This window comes from Suncus etruscus, chromosome 15 (assembly GCF_024139225.1).
Source record: "Suncus etruscus isolate mSunEtr1 chromosome 15, mSunEtr1.pri.cur, whole genome shotgun sequence".
Classification (NCBI taxonomy): Eukaryota; Metazoa; Chordata; class Mammalia; order Eulipotyphla; family Soricidae; genus Suncus; species Suncus etruscus.
The window spans coordinates 76,556,843-76,584,062 of NC_064862.1; the positions used below are offsets into that span (position 1 = coordinate 76,556,843).

Below are 27,220 nucleotides of genomic sequence, written 5' to 3' on the forward strand. Positions count from 1 at the left end.
AGGAGGTTGGTTCGAATCCCGGTGTCCCATATGGTCCCGTGTCCCCCCCTCCCCCCCCCCCCCCCCCCCGTGCCTGCCAGGAGCTATTTCTGAGCAGACAGCCAGGAGTAACCCCTGAGCACACCCCCCCCAAAAAAAGAAAAAGATAAAAAAAGAAACACAGTGTCACAGGGATAGGGCATTTGCTTTGCACGCTCCAACCTGGGACAGATTGGGTTTGATCCTCAGCATCCCATATGGTCCCCTGAGCCTGCCAGGAGCAATTTCTGAGTGCAGAGCCTGAAGTAACCCCTGAGTGCTGCAGGATGTGGCCCCCCCCCCCAAAAAAAAACAAACAAACAAAAAAAGAAAACGGTGCCCGGGGTGGTTTCACAAACTGGATTTTATTTTATAGTTCTCCAATCTTTTTGTTTGGGTGGGGGCACACCTGGCAGCGCTCAGGTTTTTACTCCTGGCTCTGTGCTCATAAATTTCTCATGGCAGGCTCAGGGAACCATATGGAGTTCTGGGGATTGAACCTGGGTCAGTCATATGGAAGGCAAACATTCTACTCGTTCCAAAAAAATTTTTAATGAAGTTAATCATATGATATGCATTTAGTATACAATAGTTTAGTTTTCATTGATTCTGATTAGTTTCTCACATTAGTTTTGATGTTCTTTTAATACAAGAGAACGTGCCTATCTAACAAAAGGATATATGAGAAGCTCACAGCTCAACAATCAGAAGAAATGCTCAATTTAAAAACAGGCATAAGAAACCATGACATTTAGCTATCTAGCGTTGTAACCAGTAAGCTCAGAACATCACTGTCATGAGCGAAAGCTCCAGGAAGGACATACACACTCTTTCTCTTCCTTTTTCACTCTCTAACAGCCTCTGGTATGGATGATCTGGTATTTAGTTTTATATTTAAGACTGTGCCCCATTTCCTGTCAGCTTATTTATTTTTAAATTTATTTAAAGAACATGCATCACATAGTTGACATAGTTGATCATAATAAATTTGTTTCCAGATAACTGTAAGCAAAGCTATTGAAAAAAATAGAAAGAAAAAAATTAAATGGAAGAGAAGAATTTAAAAAAAGAAAGAAAAGGGGCCGGAGAGATAGCCTGGAGACGGGGCAATTTGCCTTGCATGCAGAAGGACGATGGTTTGAGTCCCGGCATCCTGTATGGCCCCCTGAGCCAGCCAGGAGCTATTTCTGCGCATAGAGCCAGGAGTAACCCCCTGAGCGCTACCGGGTGTGACTCAAAAACCAAAACCCCCCCAAAAAAAGAAAGAAAGAAAAAAGAAAATGTATAGTAGCGGACACATTTGTGAAAATTATTACATCTTCAATTAAGTCTTCAATACAATAGCAGAAGTTTAAGCTCTTGTTATTTGTTTATTTCGTTAAATTGGTATGCTCTTATAGGGATGATAGCATCAAAGAAATAAAGTTGTCCAGAAATTCAAAGCATTATTACTGATGCTAGAACTTTTCGGAGCATATACTAAGCTGCCAAGCTTCTTGGAAAAAGGAAGATATGGGGAGAGTCCACTCGCTCAAAAAACCCTTGTGACATCAGCCCTCAGACCAGTGTACTTGAAGTGTGGTCAGATCGGTGTCCCCGAGGGAATCATAGAAGGTCAGTAATGGGGCCATCTTGGAGACAGTGATTCTGGGTGAAGGATGCAGCAGGGCAGGGGCGTGGCCCACCCTGTCCTCTGGCCAGCATTCTGGTCTGGAGCGATAGGGCAGTGGTAGGGTGTTCGCCTTGCATGTGGCCAACCCAGGACTAACCTGGGTTTGATCCCCAGCATCCCATGTGGTCCCCCAAGCCAGGAGTGATTTCTGAGCGCATAGCCAGGAGTAATCTCTGAGTGTCACCAGGTGTGGGCCCCCCCCAAAAAAAAAAAAAAAAGGAAAAGAAAAGAGCTGAGTCTATGGAGCTGGCCCAGTTCGAACAGGGTGACTGTCTAGTTAGTTTTTGCATATAACATAAGGTCATGTATCTTAATTTTTTTCTTAAGGATAGTTCATTGATTTCACCTGGGCATTCTGTTCTCTGGCTCAAAAGAGTCCTCTTCCTTCTCTCTCTTTCTCTCCTTTTGCCTCCCTCATTGAATTTCCCAACCCTGGCACCTTTGAAACCTATTGATCTCCTACATAGCATGGGTCTATATTTGGACTTTCTATTCTGTCCTACTTGCTCCTGTGGTTAGTTTCTAAATAAATATTTGACGGGACACAGGTGCCTCTTCAGCAGTGAGAGCCTGGCCTGCTTTCTCCTGGCCTTCCTATCAGCCCCTTGTTGTGCTGATGGGTGGCCTGGCCCCACCGAAGTGTTCTGTGTTCATTTTGTTGATTTGTGCTTTCTGTCGAATAAAGGCCAGTGAGCGTTACATTGTCTGGTGCCTCACATGGTACCTTCGAGCGCTGATCATTCATCATTTTGCCCCCGCTAGGTGCACCACTGCTTAGTTTCCTCTGGGGAGACCGTGCTGCTCTTGCTGGCTCTTGCTGGCTGCTCTGGTCCTCAGTTTTAAGTGCATACAAACCCTGGTATTGAGTGTAGATACATGTCTGTCTGTCTGTCTGTCTGTCTGTCTGTCTCTCTCCCCCACCTTCTTCCCTCCCTATCTCCTTCTCCCTCTCCCACATCCAGCAGTGCTCAGGTGTTATTCCTGGCAAGCTTGGGGGACCATATGAGATGACGGGGGATTGAACCTAGGTTGGTCCCGGGTCTGCCGAGTATAAGGCGAATGCCCTACCACTGTGCTATCACTCTGGTCCCATATGAGTATTTCTCTTGGGTGAACCTTTTATTTTCACTTTAAAGAACTTTTTTTTTTTTTTTTTTTTTTTTTTTTGTGGTTTTTGGGTCACACCCGGCAGTGCTCAGGGGTTATTTCTGGCTCCAGGCTCAGAAATTGCTCCTGGCAGGCACAGGGGACCATATGGGGCTCCGGGATTTGAACTGATGACCTCCTGCATGAAAGGCAAACGCCTTACCTCCATGCTATCTCTCCGGCCCCCACTTTAAAGAACTTTTGATGTTACTACTTGCTGTTTAGCTTGGAGAATTTTTGTGCTGTGTCTGGTCTTGTTCTTCAAGTTGTCCTCAGAGGACCGAGTTGTCCTCTGAGGGAGCATGGTCTGGGGAGTACATGGCTCTCTCTTTCCTAGAGTACCATATCTTCTTGCACTTACTGCACACTCCAAGCTTTGGTTTTTCCTCCACTAAATGAAGCCAGGTAATTTTACATGGACTTACACTGGAAGGTGAATAATGGCTAAATACTTACCAAAGTATTATTAAAAAACAGTAATACCATGAATTTCCTTCAGTTCCTTCAGTCCCATGCAGAGATGAAAGGAAGAAACCACTATTCTCCATGGCTGTGATTGCTTTGTTAGCTTGGGGTGCCATGGTGTGTGGTGGTACCTGGCTAACCTGGTGTTAACTGGGGTTTCACTGGCCTCTCTGCATTACACTAATGTCTCCTTTGTTGGCTCAAATGTTGATAAAACTTTCTTAGTTGTTATTACCTTTTTTGGGGGGTGGGTTGGGGGAGGGATAGAATGAGGTAGGTGCTGGGCCACGCTTAGTACAGTGTGTTGCCAGGAATCCAACCTGGTCCTTCTGCATGTAAAACCTGGACTCGGGCCCATTTCTCTGGCACTCATTATTGCATGTTTTCTCTAGTCTATCTGTTCTAGGTTTGGTCTGATTGTCCGGAGGTAGGGTCTTAGCTTAGTTTTGCTTTTTAAGTATATATATATAAATAATTTTTTTTATTTTATTGTTTTGTTTTGGGGGCCACACCTGCCGGTGCTCAGGGGTTATTCTTGGTTCTGCACTCAGAAATCACCTGGCAGGCTCCTCCAGGCTGGCCGCAAGGTAAACACCCTCCCCACCGTGCTATCACTCTGGCCCCTTAGCTTAGTTTTTGATAATCTAGCTTCCTTCTGTGAATGTCCAGAGGCAGGCAGGCACATGAAGATGTCCGTGATCCATGGGGTTATTTCCCCTCACTGAATTATTTCCTGTTAACGAAGCTCCTTTCCTTTTCGAATGGACTTTGCATCTAGTCTGACTGATGACACCCTGTGGGATTCCATCTATTTCCTTCCTGACCCTGTGGCTGTCCAGCCTTTGGGAGACAAGAGTAATAGGGTTTGTTCCCGGACTCTTGAACTGAGTGAGGTTGGTCTGAGAGCCGCTTCCTCGACATCCTGGGCCTGACCTTGGCAGGTGGAGGCCCCTCAGTTACCTCACCCTCTCCAAGTGATCCTCCACCTGCTGGGTGCTGTAGTTCCTGAGACCAGAGCGACTGAGACTGGGTGCAGAATAACCCAGACCAGGTTTTCTGGCTGTTCAACACTGGACCTTAGGAGAGGCTCCAGAGGTGTCTGTGAGAACCCCCTTCTTTTCGCCTCCTGGATAAAGTCAGCAAGTACTCTCTGGGCTGGGTTGGGGTGAGAAATCTTCTCCTTACTGTGGGTCTTCAGAGGGGCAGGATCTTAGAATGGTGTTTTGGGACAGAACTTTGCATCTTTCTTTAAGGAGGATCTACTCTGGACTCTGCTGGTGCCCTTCAGTCACCTTTATCTAATCTCAGTGCCTGTGTTCTGTCTCCCATGGTTGAGAAACAGTTCCTAGGCTTCCTTGGCAGGCTTATGCTCAGAGGATAGAAAGCCTTATCAGGGGCCAGAGAAATAGCACAGTAGGGAGGGTGTTTGCCTCGCATGTGGCCCATCCGGGTTTGATTCCCGGCATTCCATATGGTCTCCCAGAGCAATTTCTGAGCATAGAGCTAGGAGTAACCCCTGAGCATTGCCAGGTGTGGCCCCCAGACAAAAAAAAAAGTCTCATCATGCTAGGTGAGTATCTGTGTATCTGTTCTGCTCTTTAGTACTTCAAGAAATCAAATATAGGGCTGGAGCGGTGGCACAAGCGGTAAGGCGTCTGCCTTGCCGGTGCTAACTTAAGATGGTCCTCCCCAAGTCAGGAGCAATTTCTGAGCGCAGAGCCAGGAGGAACCCCTGAGTGTCACCGGGTATGGCCTAAAAAATAAAAAACAAACAAAAAATAAGGGGCCGGAGAGATAGCCTGGAGTAGGGCATTTGCCTTGCATGCAGAAGGACGGTGATTCGAATCCTGGCATCCCATATGGTCCCCCGAGCCTGCCAGGAGCAATTTCTGAACCTAGAGCTAGGAATAACCCCTGAGTGCTGCTGGGTGTGACCCAAAAGCCAAAAAAAAACAAAAAACAAAAAACAAAAAACAAAACAAAACCCACAGGGTAGGATCCTTGGTCGATGTTTCCTGGGGGGCCTGTCTTGTTCTGTCATTAGGAGGTCCCTGGTGGTTTCATCAATGTATTTCAGTAGTCCCTGGGAGTCATTCTTCACTCAGGATGTAAATGGCCTTTCACATCTTAGGGCTCTGTCCGTGCACAGCAATGTGGGCTATGACTTGGTTCTCCTTCCTGCAATTGTGACTGTTCTGACACTGCAGAAACACCCGCAACCCCTGCTGCCCAGTACCATTCAGATGCACAAATCCTTAGGAAATGGCATGAACCGGGCTGGGGATGAAGCTGAGGCAGTGTACTTACATGTGTGAGGCCCTAGTTTTTGTCCCTGATTCTGCAAAAGAGAAAATTAAAGCATAGAATTTGTTGAAGTTTGAGGTGGCAGAGTATGTGCAAAGCTGCAGGTTCTGGATTTCATGTGTAGGAAGGTTCATATTCATTTATTCATTCCTTCATCTCATTCATTCATCCACCCATTCATCCATTCATACATTTAGTCATTCATCCACCCATTCATTTATCCATCCATCCAACCGTTTATCCATCCATTCATCGATTTATTCATTCATTCATCCATCGATGCATACACTGTTCTTTGAATTCAGCCAACATTTACTGAGTTCTGGATTTATGCCTGTTCTGTGTTCCTTGCTTCCTGGCACACAGGTGAGAAGTTAGACAGTTTCTGAGATGAAGTCTGGTTTCCAATTCTTTTAGTCAGGAAACGTTTTAGGATAACTTCTGTTGAGGAAAGCACACTGGCTCTACTGTTGGTCTAGTGTAGTTTTTTTTATTTGTTTGTTTTGTTTTGGGGGGAATGGACCACAACCGGTGACGCTCAGGGGTTATTCCTGGCTATGTGCTCAGAAATTGCTCCTGGCTTGGGGGACCATATGGGACGCCAGGGTATTGAACAGCTGACTGTCCTAGGTTAGCGCGCGCAAGGCAAATGCCCTACTGCTTGTGCCACTGCACTGGCCCTAGTATGGTGGCAGACAGGAAGTTTTCTTTTTTTTTTTTTTTTTTTTTTTTTTTTTTGGTTTTTGGGTCACACCCGGCAGTGCTCAGGGGTTACTCCTGGCTGTCTGCTCAGAAATAGCTCCTGGCAGGCACGGGGGACCATGTGGGACACCGGGATTCGAACCAATCACCTTTGGTCCTGGATCGGCTGCTTGCAAGGCAAATGCCTCTGTGCTATCTCTCCGGGCCCCAGACAGGAAGTTTTCAAAGGTAGATGATTTTGTTTAAACTGTAGTGATAGGGCCCCTGAATCTTCCTGGATCTATCTTTCTTTCTTTCTTTTTTTGGTTTTTGGGCCACACCCGGTGACGCTCAGGAGTTACTCCTGGCTATGCGCTCAGAAGTCACTCCTGGCTTGGGGGACCAAATGGGACGCCGGGGGATCGAACCGCGGTCCGTCCTAGGCTAGCGCAGGCAAGGCAGGCACCTTACCTCCAGCGCCACCGCCCGGCTTCTTTCTTTCTTTCTTTCTTTCTTTCTTTCTTTCTTTCTTTCTTTCTTTCTTTCTTTCTTTCTTTCTTTCTTTCTTTCTTTCTTTCTTTCTTTCTTTCTTTCTTTCTTTCTTTCTTTCTTTCTTCCTTCCTTCCTTCTTCTTCCTTCCTTCCTTCCTTCCTTCCTTCCTTCCTTCCTTCCTTCCTTCCTTCCTTCCTTCCTTCCTTCCTTCCTTCCTTCCCTCCTTCCTTCCTTCTCTCCTTCCCTCCTTCCCTCCTTCCTTCCTTCCCTCCCTCCTTCCCTCCCTCCCTCCCTCCCTCCCTCCCTCCCTCCCTCCCTCCCTCCCTCCCTCCCTCCCTCCCTCCCTCCCTCCCTCCCTCCCTTCCTTCCTTCTTTTTCTTTTAAGGTAGTTTTATTTTATCTTATTTTTTGTCAGGGGTTCCTCTGACTCTACACTCAGATATTGCTCCTGGCAGGCTCGGGGGACCATATGAGATCCTGGGATTTGAACCACCGTCCTTCTGCATGCAAGGCAAACGCCTTACCTCCATGCTATCTCTCCGGCCCCCTGGACCTTTCTTATACCCCAGAAAGAGGGCTCAGGGAGCTCCTGTGTCCCATCCTGCTGCTGTAGGCCCCAGGAGAGGTGGGGCGCTGGCACATGTCCCAAGGGTGAGGCCGAGTACTGTCCAATGAACAGAGATGACATTTTCTCCCACAGCATTTCTTGATTTCGATTCCGCACGCAGAGCAACCGAGCTGCCCGGCGTGTGCCAGTCACGGCAGAAGCCCTTTTTTTCACAGCATTTCTGTACACCCCCTACCCTGGGTTTGCGGGAGGGGGGGTGAGATGAGCTCTGTCGAACTTGTTTGGGTGCCACACTCAGATATACTTGGGAGTCACTTCTGGCATCTCCAGGATCAAGTGGTGCTGGGTCTGGCCCAAGCTTCCTGCCTGGCCCAACCTGTTGCTATGCCTTTCCAGGCATCGCTGGCGCCCTCTGGAGATCAAAGTCGAGATTTGGTCATTCATGTTTTAGATGAAAATTTTCAGAGAAGATGAAGCTCTGGCACTTGCATCTTAAGCAAGGGGGGTGTTTGAAACCAGTTTCTTATCCCCTGGAATCTAGACTGTGGTGGGGAGAGGGGGAGAAATATGTGGGAGAGGGAAGTTCTGGGTATGATGTTGGGGCTCTTAGCTTTGTGGCTGAACTGGAGTTTTGGCCTTTGTGGAGTGTGGCTGGCGGCGAGAGTAGGCTGCCCTGAAGCACAGGAGCCTTCCTCTGGGCTGGCAGATGTCTGCATGGGACCTTTGCTGGCATGGCCAGACTAGAGAATGGAATCTTCCCCCGTGTCAGGCAGAGAGGGGTAGGCCACTTTGGCTGTCCCAGGCTCTACTGATAAGCTCTGGCAAGCAGGGCCTCCTGGTCACTGACTCCTGCTGTTCTCTGGTTCCCTGTGGTCGCCCATTCACCAGAGTTCAGGGGAGCCGTGTTTAGGTGGAGAGTCCCTACGAGTGCAGAGTGAGCAGACGGGCTAAAGGAAATGGGTAAGGGCGGAGCATCACCCCGAAAGCTTATGGAGTAGCTGCTGCCCAGACACTAGAAATGGCACTGCTGGTCCCGGGGAGTGAGCTTAAGGGGCTCCAGGAGCACTAGGCATTACACTGGGGAGCCCCAGTGTGATCTCCAGCACCTCATGGTCCCTGGAATACTGTGCCAGGAGTATGTAGGAGTATGTACCAAAACTGTTGCCGTCATTATAAAAATGTAATTATCTTTGGTTTTTGGCTCACAGCCAGTGGTGCTCAGAGCTTACTCCTGACACTGCTTAGGGATCATTCCTGCTGATTTTTGGGGAACCATATGAGGGATCATTTCTGGGATCATACCCAAGTCAGCTCTATAACACTGTCTTTGAGCCTCATTAAAGAAAAGCAAAATGAAGTACTTCATTAAGGGAGCTTTGGTTTATATTGTTTTGGTGCCCAGGTTGAAACCTGTGGCAAGGATCATGCTATGTGGAGGCACCATCCTGGGCCCAGAGGAAGCTCTTCAGTATTGGAGCAGGAATGGGCCACTGCCAGAATGTGGCACAGCACTGAAATTCACTTGCTTCATTTGCTTGTCCTGAGCTTTCCATCTTGGCACCAGTGAGAATATAACCCTGGGGGGCCTTTGGGAGTCTCATTCTAAAGGAGGCCTGTCCTATCCCCAGAGGCAGACAGACAGACCGCCTCTGTGGACAGGGAGGCTGGGGAATGGGCGGGTTTAGGCTTGAGGTCGAGGGGCCAGAGCCTCAGAAGCGATGAGCCAGTGGTGCTGCAGAGAGAGCAGGAGGAAGCTGCCCTCGGAGGATGAGTGGGAGAGTAGGCAAGAGAAGGTTCTAGATTGACCAGGAAAACAGTCCATTCTGTTTGTCTCAGGCCTCAGGAGGATGAAGCCAGTGCCTTGCATGTGTATGTGTGTTGGAGGGACCCCTGTGTTCTTGTCAGCTCCGGGAAAGCACCTGTGTTTTATAATAGAATGCTTCTCGTCTCAACCAAGCCTGTTCCTTCTACGTGCGTCCAGAAGCAGAGTGAGCCTGCAAACGCTTTTCCCTTCTCCCTAGCAGCAGGAAACAGGGCCTGTGAGTAGGGTAGGGACTGCCCCAGGGAGCCACATATGGTCTCCTGGAGAAAAGCAGTTACATGTCATCCCCTTCCCCTTTGGCATACCTGTTGTTGCACCCCATAATCTCAGATTGAAGGGCAGAACAGTAGATGGGTGGAGGCGATTCTGAAAACTGTACTGTTCTTCCTGCTGTCAGCAGATGTACTAAGGGCTACTCTTCAGGTCTGACTTTGAACTGGTTTCCTTCATCCTCTCTGAAGCTCGACGATCAAATCAGCAATCCCAATTGTGTAGTTAAACTTTTAAGTTTATACAAAATCATCTTGTATTTGTTGATTCTCAGATTAAAAAAAATATTTTGGGGTCTGGGTGCATACCCAGTGGTGCTCAGGATTTATTATTCCTGGCTCTGTGCTTAGGGATCACTCCTTGCAGTGTGTAGGGATCATATATACATTGCTGGATCAACCAGGTGGGTGACATGCAAGGCAAACTTAACCTCTGTACTAATTCTGGTCCAGAAGAAAATCACATTTTAGTTGTCAGTTTTTATTTCGTGCAGTGTTGAATTTGGAAGACAACCCACAAGAAAAGCTTCAGAATCTTTTAGTTGGCTGTTGCAAATCCTGAGTAGTGTCTCCATTTGGGTGCTAACGAAGTGGCTCAAAGAGCAAGCAATGTCTTTCTCAGGATTGGAAAAGCGGGCAGGCAAGGAACCTGCCCCAGAAAGCTTGAGAGGGGACTCTCCTCTGAACTGTGGGTTACCACCTTTCCCTACTCTTTCTTTTTCTAAGGTATCAGGTCCCCGACGAGAACCACCTTCCTACCCCCAGTTAACTTCACCCAGACCCAGACCAGATCCCTGGGGCTCAGGACTTGTGCACATAGGGGAGGGCATAGCCCAACTAGCTGTGAAAGTACCGTCATAAATGGTAACCTGGACTGTTTCTGTTTTCTTCTAGTATTGTGTGCCAAGAACCTTGCGAAGAAAGACTTCTTCAGTAAGTCAACTTCCCTTTTTGCTCTTACAATCTTATTGTTAGCACAATGATAAACTGGAAAAACAGAACCTGTGGGAATATTATTCTCCAAGCCCCAGCCTTCTACTGGCCCTTGATGACAAACTCCACTTCCCACTGGCTGAGGCCAAACATGGAGGTGTTGGGGAATTTGTCACCAGGAAGCCCTTCCCTGGCCACAGGCTTTCTCTCCCACCATTGAAGCCAGTTCTGCTGGAGGAGGAATGTTCTCTGCTCCCTAAAAAATAGTTTTAGAGTACAGAGAAACTTTGTAGGGAACAGTCAGAATCCCAGAGTCATAAGGAATTGAGGAAGAGGGGGGCTGGTGGTCTTTGGGGCCATTGGAGGAGGGCAGTGGACACTGGGGAAGAGGCTGGTGTTAAAACAGAGTACCCCTGAGACTCGGCCATAAATCTCTTTGTAACTTTGTAATTCATGGTGATTGAGTTAAACCCAGGTGAGTATCCGGGTGCAGAGCCAGGAGTAAGTCCTAAATACAGCCACTGTGGCCTAAAACACCCCACCCCACACACTCCTAAAAAATTTTCAAACTCGAGGGGCCGGAGAGATAGCATGGAGGTAAGGCCTTTGCCTTGCATGCAGAAGGATGGTGGTTCGAATCCTAGCGTTCCATATGGTCCCCGAGCCTGCCAGGAGTGATTTCTGAGTGTAGAGCCAGGAGTAACCCCTGAGTGCTGCTGCCAGGTATGACCCCCCAAAAAAAAACAAAAGCAAAAAAAATTTTTTTTCAAACTCGAAAGGCCTTTAGGGCCAAGGAAATGGCTCAGACGATGGGTGCTTGCCGAGCTACTGTCACATGCCTTCTTGTACCCACAAACCTGTTGCACAGTTCTGAGTGGTCTCGAGTGCTCTGGGCTGAGATCTACTCCCCTCCAGAGTCTTGGGGTACAGAGGGTTACATTCAGATTATGTCTATGCACATCCTTCACACTTGCTCATTCAAAAACTTTTTAGCATTAGGCCTGGTTAAGACCAGCTTCCCCAGATTGGTGGTTGGTAGGGCCATTATGTGACTAAAACTCAGCCAAAGTGGGGTAAGAGAGACAGAGGTGACCCCTGTCACCAATGTGGAGATTGTGAGCCTGTCCATCTTTCTCTAGGACTCCCGGATCCTTTTGCAAAGATTGTGGTGGACGGATCTGGGCAGTGCCACTCAACAGACACTGTGAAAAACACTCTGGACCCAAAATGGAACCAGCACTACGACCTGTGAGTTGAACTTCCCATAAGCCAATTGGGGAAACAGCAGGAAAGGAGAGAGCAAGCTCCATGGAGAAGCAAGTGTTTAATTGAGAAAAGGCAGTTAAATTCTATGCAACCTTACTGCCTAATCTGCCATTTTGGACCAGAGACAGACCAAGAGCTAGTGCACTCGCCTTGCATGCAGCTCACTTTGATTCAGTCGCTGGTGTCACACAGTCCCTCAGCACCACCTTGAGCCACCCCTGAGCACCACAGGTGTGGCCTAACTAACACCCCATCTCCAGTTAAAAATAAGATAGTGAGTAAATTCTTGTTCTTGGATGTTCTTGAATTTGCCATTTTGCTGTGCTGTTTCACACTGGTTCTCGAACTTTTCAAACTTCTCTCAATCTATTCTGAAAAGGCCATAGCTGTGTCCTCTCTTTCTCTGTTTTAGCAAGATCTTAATCTGGCTGTAATTTTTATGTCAACACATATAATCATTACTAAGCATATTCACCAGGCTTAAAAATTATGTAGGTATATAATTTAAGTAAAGTATTTTATAAGATAGATTCTTGTTTGTGAAATATAAGGTTGAATATTCTACAAACTCCAGTGAGGGAGTGAGATGCCCCCATTCCATATAGGATGAGAGACTCAAATCCAGTAGTAAATTTGACACAGGAGATAACTCACACACATGATTGGAAAAAAGAACAAACCAGGAACTCACACCGTAAGCTGAATCCCACCAGCTAGTAGTTCTGCCAGGCAGAACAGCTAGCCAAGATGGCAGCTTCTCTTTTGGGCTTCTCAAGGAGTCTTTATTGGGAAAACAAAACCCACCTCCAAGAGTGGGGCAAGGTCGAGTGAAAACCGACTGACCCCAACACTTGTTGATTTAAAAAAAAAACTGTTTTAGTACAAATATACTTTCTGTGAGCCAAAATAAAATTTGGCATGACTGAATGTACATAACCTCTTTATCACCGTTTCTTAAATTTATTCATCAGCTGGATCTCTGCTTTTGTAAGTAGCCAGTCCCCAGTTGCAGTTCTATATTCTGTATTATGCCTAATTAATAGGAATGTCATGATCGTACCACAATCCTGTGTCATTGTTAACACAGAGACATTTTTTCTTTTTTTTTTTTGGTTTTTGGGTCTCACCCGGCAGTGCTCAGGAGTTACTCCTGGCTCCATGCTCAGAAGTCGCTCCTGGCGAGCACGGGGGACCATATGGGACGCCGGGATTTGAACCGATGACCTTTTGCATGAGAGGCAAACGCCTTACCTCCATGCTATCTCTCCGGCCCCGAGACATTTTTTCTTACAAGATGATTGTTATGTGGCTGTCTGCAGGGACATTTTGCACCACTGAGCCCCCTCTGCCTGGGACAACTGTGTGCATACTGGGAGCCTGTTACTGTGGATGATCACACCAACCTTTTCCTTCCAAGGGCTTCTCCTGTACCGGAAGTCAAGCAGTTGGAGTCTGCAGGGTTTCCTAACTTTGACTTGTGGTTCAAGATGAGTTTGTATATTGTTTTCAGATATGTCGGGAAAACGGATTCTATAACAATCAGCGTGTGGAACCACAAGAAAATTCACAAGAAGCAAGGGGCTGGCTTCCTGGGCTGTGTGCGGCTGCTGTCCAATGCCATCAGCAGGTTGAAAGACACCGGATGTAAGGACCATGCATTCTCTACCTCTTCATGCAACTCAGGCGCCATTTTCCACTTTAATCCAGATTTCCTGCCTCTCTCCCTAGTTCTTCATGGCCCTGGGTTAAGCTTTGAATTGTTTGTTTGCAGACCAGCGTTTGGATCTATGCAAACTAAATCCCTCAGATACTGATGCAGTTCGTGGCCAAATAGTGGGTAAGAACTTTCTCATCTGTATAAAGAGATGCTTTTGCAGAACTAAACATTCAGCTCTTCATCACTGAGGAAACACGAGGGCAACTGATAAGGCGAGGTACCCAAAGGCCAAGCCACTCACTGGGGCCATCTCTTCCCTCCCGGGCAGCTTCATCTTCATGTGATTTTATTATTGTACCAGTTTCTCTTCATCTTCTCAGAGCTAAGATAATGATTATGATATAGTCTTCAGGATAATACTTTGCTAAGGGATTTCTCTCAGTGTAGTTCATCATTATACTCCAATGCAAATCATCAAGCATTGTGGCTACATGTGAGTTAAGAGAGAGTTTCTTTGAGAAGATTCACTCTTAACGCTCTGTCAGAGGATTGAGTTCTTCTTCTTCTTTTTTTTTTTTTTTGGTTTTTGGGTCATACCTGGTGGCACTCGGATTACTCCTGGCTCTATGCTCAGAAATCACCCCTGGCAGGCACAGGGGACCATATGAGATGCTGGGATTCGAACCACTGTCCTTCTGCATGAAAGGCAAATGCCTTACCTCCATTGCTATCTCTCCGGCCCCAAGGATTGAGTTCTTTAGGATGAAGAAATGTGCTGCTGTTGCTGCATTGTTGACAGGGTTTGCTTGAGTGTGATGATCTATCTATTAACCAGAAACGCTATTTGCCACTTCATTTTTATTAGAATGTTCTGACTTGAGGTGTTGATTGTTCACTGCTTAGGAGCACCCCAGAGTGACTGGAACCCCAGCTCTTTCAGGTGTTGTCTTGGGCTTTAAGAATTGTCAAGACCTGGGTCTGAGCAGTGGCGCAGCGATAGGGCATTTGCCTCGAACGTGGCTGACTTAGGACGGACCACGGTTCAGTTCCCTGGCGTCCATATGGTTCCCAAGCCAGGAGTGATTTCTGAGCGCAGAGCCAGGAGTATCCCCTGAGCATCACTGGTTGTGGCCCAAAAACAAACAAACAAAAAAAAACAACAAAAGCCAAACAAATAAAAAGAATTGTCAAGACTCAAGAGAAATGAGCATTGGGACACAACCTGAAAAATGATAGTAATGAGAAGTTCTCACTTGGGGCCAGAGCGATAGCACAATGGGTAGGACATTTGCCTTGCCCTATCTACCCAGGTTCAATCCTCAATATCCCATATGTTCCCCCGAGCCTGCCAGGAGTGATTTCTGAGCACAGAGCCAAGAGTAATCTCTTGAGTGCCATCGGGTGTGACCCCCCCCCAAAAAAAAAAAAAAAAAAGAAAAAATTTTTTTCACCTGCTGCTTCTCTGGTTATGATTCTTTCTTGTCTGTGTAGATGGGTGTGCCAGGCCAGGAAAATAATTGGAAGTAGCTTTATGAATGGCTTCTGTACTCAGTGGGAAAAGAGAATAAACATTTAGATTTCTCTAGACTTGGCAAATCCTTAGAGAGCTCTCTCTATGCTTATTAAACATGAGCCATATTCTCTTAAAAATATGGTAATATGAGGAAGTGACTATTCTGTTCTTTTATGGAGAGCAATGCAAACCCCAGCATTTCCTTGTCCTCCCCATTTATAAGGACTGTCCCAGGCGGTATGCAGTGGGCTTCGTACTGAAAAGCACCAGAAAGTGTACGTTGGTGTGTGTGTCAGGTGCCAAGCACATATCTCCTGGATGATAGCCCCTCTGTAGCATGTGTTGGATGTCTAACACCCCTTCTTTTCTGTCCCAGTCAGTTTACAGACGCGGGACAGGCTGGGTGCTGGCGGATCAGTGGTGGACTGCCGAGGACTACTGGAGAATGAAGGGTATGTATGACTGAGGCATGGGCCAGGGCGTGGCAGACCGCAGGGCCCCAAAGATGCCAAGTAACCACCCTTCTCGTTGGCCAGACAGCAGCGCAGAGAACTGGAGCTTATGCATCCATAAATCATAGGAAACAAACCCAAACACATACGTCCCAGCCCAGTTACTGCTGAAGCTTCCACTAAGGTCCTTGGGCCCAGACAGATGAGTCACATCTGCCAGTCACAGATGATATCCTCCAAGAGCAGATGCAGAGGGAATGTCACCCATGTCCTGGGGACAGACTATGAGAAAACAAGACAGGAAGCAGGAACCTGTCTCTTGGGAACAGAAGAAACTTGGGAGGCTAATCTGTTCTGGGGGCTGTGTGTGTTCGTTGGGACCCTGCTGGGCTGACCGGAAGTGGCTGGCCCCTGTCAAGTGTGCATTAGAGGAAATAACATCCTTTTAATGATGATGAAAAAGCCCTGAGTGGAACTGGGACTGTGGCTGCAGAAGGCCCTAAACCCAGTGTTCCGGGCACATCTGGGATGGGATGCCACATGTGCGGTGGCCTGCATCATCTTTGGGCAAGAAAAGGATCATATCCACCGTCACACACTGCTTAGGCCATGCTGAGATGCCATGGTGATGATGGAGTGCTGCCTGGATCTGGGGTAACCCAGAGTGCAGGGTCCCGATTTTCTGGGTGGGAACAGAGGCACCAGCACCTCTTCCATGGATGTTGGGAAGGGGTCTGAGGGCTCTGTGCTAGATGAGTCCCTGAACAGCTTCTGATACCCTGCTCCCCAAAAGTTTGAGCCATACTCAATTCAGAATTGCAGGGTGTGGCTGATTTCAGGTAGGGGCAGAGATTCTGCCCCTTGGACAGGCAGGTCAGCTGTTCAAGAAGCAAGTGACTGTGATCTGTGTAGATAGGGAGATCCTGGCCTGCTGTGTGCTGATGTGTGCCCTCTGCCATCTTCCAGAACTGTGTATGAGGATTCAGGCCCAGGCAGGCCGCTGAGCTGCTTCCTAGAAGAGCCAGCGCCCTACTCAGATGGTCCTGGGGCTGCTGCAGGCGCAGGGGGCTGTCGGTTTGTGGAGTCCCCTGGCCAGGACCAGCGACTGCTGACCCAGAGGCTGCGGAATCCTGAGGTCCGAGGGTCACTACAGACGCCTCAGAATCGACCCCACGGCCACCAGTCGCCAGAGCTGCCTGAAGGCTACGGTGAGGGGAACATGGGTGTGCATGGCCTCTCCTATACTTTCCTCCCGGTACCCTGAGTTGTGCTTGCTGAGCTGTGCAGGACATGGGGTGTAAGCAAGGGCCAAAAAAACCTCCCCTCTCCAGTTAGTGGGTGTGAGGCCTGAGCTAAAGATTCCTGAAGGAGCAGGAGGGTGTGTTGATGTGTGGGACAGTGGGGAGAGGGACCCTGGGCTATAGGAATCTACTCAGGAGAGCCCTTGTAGAGGAGGAAGAGAAAATGGGGTGGCTCTGGCCCACTGCTGGCGGGTTCACCAGGCTCACACCTCACCTGTCTTGATTCACTTGCTTGTCCCTTCTTCCCACAGAACAAAGAACCACGGTGCAGGGCCAGGTCTACTTCCTGCACACACAGACAGGCGTGAGCACCTGGCATGACCCCCGAATCCCCAGGTAGGCACTGCCCAGGCCCTCGCACCGGGACCTCACTGTGGGTGGTGGCATCCCTGGGCCTGACCTGAGTTTCTGGAGTCTCCCCTGAGTTCCCTCCCAGCAGCTGTAGTCCCCTTTTACCAAAGGTATCTCAGGCCCAGGCTCCCCATCCAGGTTGGTGCAGTCGGGATACACTGAAAAGACTCTGGCACAAGCCTAGGAGACGGGGTGATGGTTATTGGTTTTTGGTCATGGTCTCCCGGCTTAATTTTTTATAATAAATAAAGAAAGATAGATTCTATTCCCCTTTCTCTCTTCTACTTTACTACCCCTCTTGCCTCAGTCCCTTGGGGACCATTCCTGGGGAGCTGAAGCTTTTCTATTCAAATTTCTTCTGCGAGGTCCTACAGCCCAGCCCAGGTCAGAGAGACACCCCAACAGTCCACTGCCTTGGTTTGCACTTTACCTTGCCTTTTTCTTGTCTCCCCCTTTAACTTTTATTGTTTTAGAATAGTGTTACTACCTAATAACCTTTTTTTAGTAATGTTTATTTCTTTTTTATTCATAATTAGTTTCACCTTTAAGAGATTACGCTTTCTGTCTTTGATTTTTCGAAGTCTTTTTGGATTCTAAGTTAGTCTCTGATTTATATAGCAATATCACCTGCTCAGGAATTAGGTATCCCTAGTATCCACAGTCAAAAATGCCTGGCTCTTTGGTGCCAATTAGAAGCAATTGTAATTGTAATTGTGTTGTTGTCCCTGTGATGGGATGAATGGGTTCAAATCGGGAGCATTTGCTTTTGTGAGCCAGCTCAAAAGTGAGAAGTCAGTTTGCAGGTAGCCAAACTGCTCAGAACTGAAGATGTTGGGGTTTATTTCCTTTAGTGGAGCATTTTACCAAACCAGCCTTTCCGGCCTTGAGTCTTGACATTCACTTAGGATTAGGCTCTTTCTGATAGTGCTTAGATGCTCATCTTCGTCTGGCCACTGGGTCCGCCCGTACTGTACCTGTGGGCTGTTTCCAGCCCTGTCAGGGGCTAAGGTGAGGGTGGAAATGCTCCTGTGGGGGTTGCTGTGAGAAGCACCAGGACCTTTCCTCTTAGCCTGCCCAGGGCACGCTGCCTTGCCGAGGGGCTCCCAGGGTGCTGCTCACTGATGGCTTGTCTTGGGCCTCCTAACTCCACTGGCCAATCTGTCTTCATTTCTATAGAGACCTTAACAGTGTGAACTGCGATGAACTGGGACCTCTGCCACCCGGCTGGGAAGTCCGCAGCACAGTGTCAGGGCGGATTTATTTCGTCGATCATAATAACCGAACTACCCAGTTTACAGACCCACGGCTGCACCACATCATGAAGTAAGACCTTCCAAGCCCTGGTTGGCTTGTTTACGATAAGAGGGATGTTGTCAGCTGTTTGGGGCATGTGCAAAAATGTCTGGGGGCTTTCCGTGCCCACACCCCAGGGATTGCTGTCCTCAGAGCATGAATGAGCCCGCCTGAGCTCCCTGCTGACACTGAGTGAGGCATTGGCCACCTCGTCTCTTCCAGTCCCCAGGGGACTTGGAAATAGCCCTATAGGAACATGAAGCTGGTGGCTGGTAGTTTTCCTTTTATTCGCCCACTAATGTGGCCCTCTCCACCCCCCACCCCCAGAAAGAGCTCTCCTATCCCCACAACCATGGTGCATCCTGCAGTGTTGGTGGGAATGTTCCAGAAACCTGAGGAAACTGAGGTTTCTGGTTTTAGTCACTGCGGTGGTGATGGATGAGCTGCTGCATAGAACTAGGCTTAGTGACACCAGCTATTTTCCACCTCTCTAGACCCAGTTCTCTTTGAGGGCCCGAGAGGGGCTCTGGGGACTAGTGTGCAAGCTGCCTCTGCCTCTGGCATATCCTACTCACCCCCTAGTACCACTTGGTGTGGGTGCCCCACCCCAGATTATTTTGCATCATTTCTACGTGGAAATTGTGAATCCCCCTCAGCCCCTGGGGATGTTGCTTGTCACCCCTAACAACTGCCCTTCCCAGTCACCAGTGCCAACTCAAGGAGCCCAGCCAGCCGCTGCCTCTGCCCAGTGAGGGCTCCGTGGATGACGATGAGCTCCCGGCGCAGAGATACGAGAGGGATTTAGTGCAGAAACTGAAGGTGCTCAGGCACGAGCTGTCGCTTCAGCAACCCCAGGCTGGCCACTGCCGCATCGAAGTGTCTAGAGAAGAAATCTTTGAGGTACAGTCAGGGCAACTTGCAGGCTGGGGAACCCTTCTTTGTGCAGAGTGAGGGGGAACTTCCCATAGAGTCAGGGTGCTGTGGGCCCACATCTGTGCAATGGATGAGCCTGGTGCCACGTGGCTGCCTGCTGGTCTCCAGAAATAGAGGTTCTTGGGGAAACTGTTCTGCCTGGTACAGCATCTCCCTACTGGCACATCCCAAAATTGGCATGGCAGCCTTGCTGTTGTTGAGGCCTGTGTGTGAGGAAAGTAAGTCCTGGCTGTCTTGCCATGTGTATCAGTAGCCAGGAGAGGATGATCCCAGGACCTTTGGGGCTGATGGTGGTTGGGGGCTGACCATGTCCAAGGCTCCAGCCCTAAATTATGAAAAGTTTAAAGTGCCTTAATTCACAAACTTAAAGAGACTTAATTAAAAAGTCTTTAAAGTGCATGGTGGCGCTAGAGGTAAGGTGTCTACCTTGCGAGCGCTAGCCTAGGACAGACCGCGGTTTGATCCCCCGGCGTTCCATATGGTCCCCCAAGCCAGGAGTGACTTCTGAGCGCATAGCCAGGAGTAACCCCTGAGCGTCACCAGGTGTAGCCCAAAAAACAAAACAAAACAAAACAAAACAAAACAAAACAAAACAAAAGTCTCTAAAGTGTCTATTGCATGTACCTGTGGGACTGAGGCCACTGTGCTGGCCCTATGAAATCCCGGAGATTGAACACAGGTCAGCCGCATAGAAGGCAAACACCCTTCCCATTGTGCTATTGCTCCAACTTTTTTTGGGGGGTGGGGGCCATACCCAGTTGCGCTCAGGGGTTACTCTTGGCTCTGTGCTAAGAAATCACCCCTGGCAGGCTCGGGGGACCATATGGGATGCTGGGATTTGAACCACCATCCATCCTGTGTTTGTTTCATGCAAGGCAAACGCCTTACTGCTGTGCTATTGCTCTGCCCCCCCCCCCCACTTTTTTTTTTGGTTTAGGGCCATACCTGGTGACACTCGGGTTACTCCTGGCTATGCACTCAGAAAATTGCTCCTGCCTTGGGGTACCATATGGGATGCTGGAAGATCAAACCGTGGTCTGTCCTAGGCTAGCTGCATGCAAGGCAAACACCTTACCGCTTGTGCCACCACTCCAGCTCTTTTTGCTGAGCTTTTATGTCACAACCCCCTTTCCCTTTCTGCCTCCTTGGGAAGTGTGTGGCTTTTACTTCCAGGGCAACACAGGCTCAGCATTTCAGGCTCCTATTCCCCTCGAAGTCTCTCTGGGAAAACTACATGCATGAACTGAGCCTCCCAGGGAGGGATATGCTCAGAGTCCCCGGGGGGGAGGGAAGGCGTGCTGAGTGTGACTGTCGGAGATCACGCTTGCAGATGTCCATAAACTGCCTCCTCAAGGTCCCCTTTCCCACTAGCTGTGCTAACATAGTTTGGCCTTGCAGGAGTCGTACCGGCAGGTCATGAAGATGCGGCCCAAGGACCTGAAGAAGCGGCTCATGGTCAAGTTCCGAGGCGAGGAGGGGCTGGACTACGGGGGCGTGGCCAGGTGAGGCACAGGGCCCCTCCATTTCCCCATGAGAGGTCCATTGCTGACTTGCAAGCCCATTGAAGATGTGTTGGTGTAAATCTCTTCACCTTTCTCTAGACTCCCCTTTTGTGGCTCTGCATAAGTGTCTGATGCTCTACATGCTTTTTCCATGTTTGTCAATTATTCCCGCACCATTTCCTGAGAAAACCATATTGATAAGTGAATAGCAACCAGTTCCCGGCTTTAAAGGAGATCTGGGGCCATTTGGTCTCTCATGTACTTGGAGTTTGGGGTCAGAAAAGAAGAGATCCTGCCCCAAGCAGGTTTCCTCTGGGCTTTTTTTTCTTTTGTTGGGGGCATACCTGGTAACACTTAGGGGTTACTCCTGGCTATGAGCTCAGAAATTGCTCCTGTCTTGGGGGACCATATTGGACACCTGGGGATTGAACTGCGTTTCGTCCTAGGTTAGCTGTGTTCAAAGCAAATGCCCAAATGCCCTACCACTGCACTACTGCTCCAGCCTCATCCTCTGGGCTTTCTGTTACAGCCAGATCAAATTCTTGCAGTCTCCCAACTAATATCGCTCACTTTCACCTTCTAGGTGTCAAGTTTTTTTTATTGAGTATAAAACAACAATTTTAGGGGCCAGAGCAATAGTATAGCTGGTGGGGTGCTTGCCTTCTACTCAGCCAACCTAGGTTCAATCCCCAGCACCCTCAAGCATTGCCAGGAGTGACCCATGAGCACTGCCAGGTGTGGCTCCAAACCAAAACAAAAAAAAAGTAAAGCTCCAATCTGCGCACATGTACAATGCTTCTTTGATGTTGCTCCTAGGGAATGGCTTTATTTATTGTGCCACGAAATGCTAAACCCGTATTACGGACTCTTCCAGTACTCCACGGACAATATTTACATGTTGCAAATCAACCCCGACTCTTCCATTAACCCTGTAAGTATCCTACGAGTGAGGAGGCAGGAAGTGAAGGCTTTTCCATGGGCTCCCGTTTCTCTTGGCCTGTTTTAGACTGCTAGACAGACTGCAGTTTTAGTGCCCAGAGTTCTTAGGGTGATGTTTTCCATGGGAACAAGGAAAACTAAGCATACTCAGCACTTTATTCCCATTTGAGGGGACTGTATTTGTTGACAGTCTCATTTTGTGGCTTGGCCTCCCAGGCCGTGTTCATGGGGTCCAGGATTCAGTGCAGATGCCTGAGGAGATGTGCCAGGGTTGGAACTGGGCTGGGCCTTAAACCTTGCACCATCTTTCTGGCCCTGAGTGCATCATTTTAAGTAGTAGCTCAGATATTCTGTCCTTCTAATCCAGGCTTTGCGCTGCTACTGCTGAGTCTGGACAGTGTAGTAGATAACAGTGTCGTGGACGAGCACTCAGATGCGAGCAGTCTCAGCATATTGACATTTAACTCACTTGCCAGATGTAACCCCGTCTGCCAGAGAAAGATTTGCTGCTCTCTACCTGTCTAGATTAGTTCTCGTAGGAGGCATTTCTCTGAGTTCTTCCTGGGTCCTTCTAGGACCCTCCCCGTGGTCCTGTCCCTGACCGCGCCTTGTCAATAGGCTTTACTAGAAGGGCTTTTTGCAGATCTGGGCAGGGGTCTGCGTAAAGAGCACAGAGGTGGGTCAGGGCTACCTTTCTCCCCTGGCAGCCAGGTCCATGACTGACCATCAGTCACCAATGCTCCTGGTATCTGGTGCCCTCTGCAGGACCATCTGTCTTACTTCCACTTTGTGGGTCGCATCATGGGCCTGGCTGTGTTCCACGGCCACTACATCAACGGGGGCTTCACAGTGCCCTTCTACAAGCAGCTCCTGGGGAAACCCATCCAGCTTTCAGACCTGGAGTCCGTGGACCCAGAGCTCCACAAGAGCTTGGTGTGGATCCTGTGAGTACTGAGCTGCTGTCATGCGGGCCTACACGGGCTTTGGAGCTGGCTGGGAGACAGGAGAGGAACTTGAGTTTTAGAAGCAGCTTCAAGAAGCTAGGTTCACCTGGGCATCATAATCAGCTTGTTTCCTCAGGTGGTTTGACCAGCTTTTTGACATTTCTCTAGATGATTGCAAAGGTCTTGGCAGTGGTAGGTGTGTTTCTGACACTAGAGTGTGTCTGGTGGATCTAGGAGGAAAATACATGTTTATGTTTGTATTGCGCCCTTAGTCTTTAGTCTTCACTTAGAGTTAGTGGGAGGTGTCCTGTTGAGAGGGGGCCCAGCCATGCCAGTGCAGCCTGCAGGGTCAGGGCATCCGTGATTGCTAAGCTGCTGGAGGACAAAGGTCTGACTGGCACATGTCCGGCCCCAGGGAGAACGACATCACCCCGGTGCTGGACCACACCTTCTGTGTGGAGCACAATGCCTTCGGGCGGATCCTGCAGCACGAACTGAAACCCAACGGCAGGAACGTTCCGGTCACAGAGGAGAACAAGAAAGAATACGTGAGGTGAGTGAGGTGAGGGGCTGGGGCCCTAAACCTGGTTCTGCCTCTACCAGCTCCAGCCACAGGTTGGGCTAGGCCAGTTCTGCTGAGTTCCCGAGACAGTGAACTGGCGGCGGGTCTGAATTTGGTATCTAACTAATCTAATGAGTTGCTCATAGAGTGACTTTCTTTCAGGTTGTACGTGAACTGGAGGTTCATGAGGGGAATTGAAGCCCAGTTCTTAGCGCTTCAGAAAGGCTTCAACGAGCTGATTCCTCAGCACCTACTGAAGCCCTTTGACCAGAAGGAGCTTGAGGTACGGGGTTACACGTGTGTGTGTCAGAGGGTAAGGGCTTTTGGAATCAAGAGAGCCCTTCTGGTGGGAGGTAACGGGTAATGGAATCTGCCCCCTACAGCTGATCATTGGTGGCCTGGACAAGATCGACCTGAACGACTGGAAGAGCAACACGCGGCTGAAGCACTGCGGGGCCGACAGTGACGTGGTGCGCTGGTTCTGGCAGGCTGTGGAGGCCTTCGATGAGGAGCGGCGCGCACGGCTGCTGCAGTTTGTCACTGGCTCCACGCGGGTCCCACTTCAGGGTTTCAAGGCGTTGCAAGGTGACAGGCGTAGAGGCGGGCTGAGGCCTTCGGGGGACAGGGGTGGGGCCACAGAAACTGGAGTGTTTTTCCGGTGGAGCTCCCATCCCTTCTTGTTTGGGGCTGGTCTTCCCAATACCAGGTAGGAAATCATGGGGGGCATCCCCAAGCTCAGGTCACAGCTGAAAGCTGTAAGTGGACATTTGCTTAGCCATTGGCCTGATGAAGGGGACCCCGTTTTAGTCTGGTGATAGCGCCCCCTGGTGGATGAGACAGGCCTGCAGCCAACCCCTGGGCCTTCTTGGGGTTCAAGTTGGTGCACACCACGTGTGGCATCTGTTCTGAGGCCTGGGCGGGGCGCGGCAGACCCGGGTGCTGCCTCCGAAGTGCGTTAACTAGACCGTTGTCTGGCAAGGCTCTACAGGCGCGGCAGGGCCCCGGCTCTTCACCATCCACCTCATTGATGCCAACACCGACAACCTTCCCAAGGCCCACACCTGGTGAGCTGCCCCGGGGAGCCCCAAGGGAAACTGAGGGGCCTGGAGGGGCTTGTCCCCTCTGCGGGCAGGTGCAAGGGCAGATTCTGGTCACAGCTCGTTGAGCTGCTCTTGATGTCTGTTTGGGCCAGCAGCGGTTGGGATAAGAACGTCTTAAAGACAATTTCTTTCAAAGGTTACACTTCTCTCAAATTCAACATTTAATTTATTGAGAGAAAATGAGAGATTTTACGGGCTGTCCCTTGCTGTCTTTACTCTGGGGACTCCTGGCCAGAGCACAGAACTTTTTCTTAGTGTGAGCACTGAATGTGAGTTGGGCCCCAGAGAGCTTCCTTGGAGCAGGAGGCTGGACAGTGACCCCATCCTCTCACCTCAGCTTTAACCGGATCGACATTCCACCCTACGAGTCCTATGAGAAGCTCTACGAGAAGCTGCTGACAGCGGTGGAGGAGACCTGCGGCTTTGCCGTCGAGTGAGGAGGGCCACACAGACAGCTCACGGCCGCCGCTCCCAAAGCAAACGCTCCGAGTGCCTCCATTCGACCGTCCGTGAGGCTGGCTGAGCACTGGGGTTCCTGAGAACCTGAGAGAAGATCACCCCCTTTCCTTGGGGGAGTGTGGGGGCTGGGGATTGGTCGGTGCTCGTGCCCCCCCCTTCCATCACCCATCCAATCAATGCCGCCAGGCTGACTCGGCTTCTGCTGCCGGGACCTCAGCTGGGTTTCCTGGGGGGCTGGAGCTGGGAGTGGGGTCAACCTCAAGGTGCCTGCTCGTTCCACCCAGCAGGAAGCCCAAGCTCCCCTCGAGAGGTGAAGGAACGGGGGTGCTCACCCAAGGCCCAGGGCTCCTCTTCAGGATCTCTTGGCTCTTTTGTTTGAATGGAAAGTCTCCTCTGAAGAGTCCCTCTTGCTGCATTATCAGTCCAGTTGAGAATATTTTTCCAATGAAATCACATAATGGAGCTTAGGACAGACCAAAGCCAGCCTCGGGCCCGGCTCCCCACCTGCACTGAGCTGAGCCTGACAGGTCACTGGAATATGGACCAGGAAGGCAGACAGCTCACCTCTGACCTCAGCCCCCTATTCCCAGCAGGCCCGGGTCCCCCCTTCCATTTTGCACAGAGTCCAAACAGTACTTACCCGAGTGGCTTAGCGGGGCCTGAACTGTGGTCTGAGACGGGTGTGGCGGCTCCTTGGTCTGAGTCTTGCTCCAGAGGGAAATTTCACCAAGAATTGCCTGTTTCCTGTGGCTTCTAGAATTCTGGATTCAGGTGCCCTGGAAGATACCTGCTTCCCCTCAGCTGGGACCCTCGCAGGGTGGGATTAGGGCTACAATGGGCCACTGTCCTCTCAGCCAGATGGGCCCAGCGAATGACACCACACTGAGCAAGCAAGACTTGCTGATCTTCTAGAACCTTCGTATCAGCAGTGCTCAGGCTCTGGAGCCCCCCAAAGAACACAGGCTCTCATGGTTTGGTCTGTCCATGCCCCGCTCACACTTCCCTCCTCCGCGCACCCCTCAGAGACGTCGCACCCCACTCACTCTTGCCCAGTGTGGTAGGAGAGGGAGGGCCCGCCGCTGGCGACGTCCCGGTCAGGGTCCCGTCCAAGCGGCTGGGACGGCTTCGCAGGGACACACCGCCTTCCTGAGACATAGTATGAATTGAAAAATTGGTTTATTTTTGTTCCTCAACCACTTTCTAATGTATTTTTAATTTATTTTGTAACGTCTTGTTTTTAAGTGTTGCTGCTATTCCTCGTTATTCTTCCCACTGTTTTTATTGCTGATTTATTTTGTGAAAGTTGTACACTAATGTTCTGTTTCTATGTCAGAAATCAAAAGTATTTAAAGAAATACTAGTTCTATTTAATGCGGTTATGGAACCAGCTGGAAACAAGACAAGCAGAGACTGTACAGCAGGCTGGGCCCAGGGTCAAGGTCATTTTGTTACATATGCAATAAACTCACAACTTTACTTTTCCAGCGTATGGTGTGGTGTGGAAATACGTATAGGGGTAACGTGGGTGATCCACACACTCCCCTCTGTCACACCCCTTCTGTCCCCGAGTCACGGCTCCTGCCTCTGCTGGAATATAGCCATCGGTGCCATCACACACTTCTTTCTACCTCAGTGCCCTCTCCCTCTCCCTGGCGCTTCCACAGTACTGTGGGTGCTTGGCACATTCTGGAAAGATGAGGCACTGAATCCCTAGTTACTGATATCTTGCTTGGAGCCAGTCAGACCCACCATGAAGAAGTCCAGTTGAGCACATTAAGGGGCAGAGTGGGGTGACCCAGCAGGATCTCTGGCATGCTCCTAGTGTACCAGGGTCCCTAAGATCATGACCAGCTCTGTGAAGGCCAAGACTCCATCTTAGATGGCAGCTTCGCTCGCCCGGGCAGATGAGCATCCCCAGCATCCACGCCCAGAGCACGACCTGAATACTGAGCCAGGAGTAACCCGAGTATCACTGGGTGTGGCCCCAAAAACAAAAGCAGCAGGCTGAGCCCACCATAGCTGCACCAGCCGCATATGGCAACTTTAACTGGAAACGAGTTACTCACGTGAGAATCCTCTGAGGGGGGCCAACAGCACCTCATCCTGTGGTTGAGACCAACCTGGCGGACAACAGCGAACAACACACCAACAACAGCTTCTTGGCAAAAGGGAAAAGTCAAAATACATATGTCAAAAAGAACTTAGAAATCACTTTAAAAAGTATCAATAATTCTGAGAAGAGGGACAAGAAATGGCTCCCAAGCCTGAGCACAGACTTTGGCACATGGCAGGTCTGGGTTTGGATTTGCTGCCTGACATTGCAGGGCACCTCTTTTTTTTTTTTGTTTGTCTTTGTTTTGGTTTTTGGTCACACCCGGCAGCACTCAGGGGTTACACCTGGCTCTATGCTCAGAAATCTCTCCTGGCAGGCTCCAGGTACCATATGGGATGGCGGAATTCAACCCACCGCCCTTCTGCATGCAAGGCAAACACCTTACCTCCACACTATCTCTCCGGGCCCTTGCAGGGCACCTCTTTACCTCCCCATCAAACAGCTTTTTTTGACCAGTGACAAAAC

At 49.6% G+C, this 27,220-nt stretch overlaps 1 protein-coding gene and 1 pseudogene across 2 annotated transcripts in view; one reads left to right on the plus strand and one right to left on the minus strand.

The window, feature by feature from the left end:
* The window catches only part of SMURF1 (SMAD specific E3 ubiquitin protein ligase 1), a 70,334-nt gene extending 44,211 nt beyond the window's left edge, over window positions 1–26,123 (plus strand). Inside the window, exons 2-18 of one of the 2 annotated variants that reach the window (XM_049788589.1) lie at window positions 10,332–10,370; window positions 11,510–11,618; window positions 13,147–13,280; window positions 13,408–13,473; window positions 15,183–15,258; window positions 16,225–16,466; window positions 16,811–16,895; window positions 18,087–18,233; window positions 18,905–19,103; window positions 20,535–20,638; window positions 21,455–21,569; window positions 22,343–22,521; window positions 22,937–23,074; window positions 23,246–23,366; window positions 23,467–23,668; window positions 24,063–24,147; window positions 24,521–26,123. In XM_049788589.1, coding sequence (XP_049644546.1) covers window positions 10,332–10,370; window positions 11,510–11,618; window positions 13,147–13,280; window positions 13,408–13,473; window positions 15,183–15,258; window positions 16,225–16,466; window positions 16,811–16,895; window positions 18,087–18,233; window positions 18,905–19,103; window positions 20,535–20,638; window positions 21,455–21,569; window positions 22,343–22,521; window positions 22,937–23,074; window positions 23,246–23,366; window positions 23,467–23,668; window positions 24,063–24,147; window positions 24,521–24,620 — 2,141 coding nt within the window. In that variant the 3' untranslated portion in view covers window positions 24,621–26,123. The remainder of the gene's footprint in view (window positions 1–10,331; window positions 10,371–11,509; window positions 11,619–13,146; window positions 13,281–13,407; window positions 13,474–15,182; window positions 15,259–16,224; window positions 16,467–16,810; window positions 16,896–18,086; window positions 18,234–18,904; window positions 19,104–20,534; window positions 20,639–21,454; window positions 21,570–22,342; window positions 22,522–22,936; window positions 23,075–23,245; window positions 23,367–23,466; window positions 23,669–24,062; window positions 24,148–24,520) is intronic. The other variant, XM_049788590.1, reaches the window with a different exon arrangement.
* Window positions 7,441–7,554, minus strand: LOC126031424 (uncharacterized; annotated as a pseudogene).
* Window positions 26,124–27,220: the final 1,097 nt, after the last annotated feature.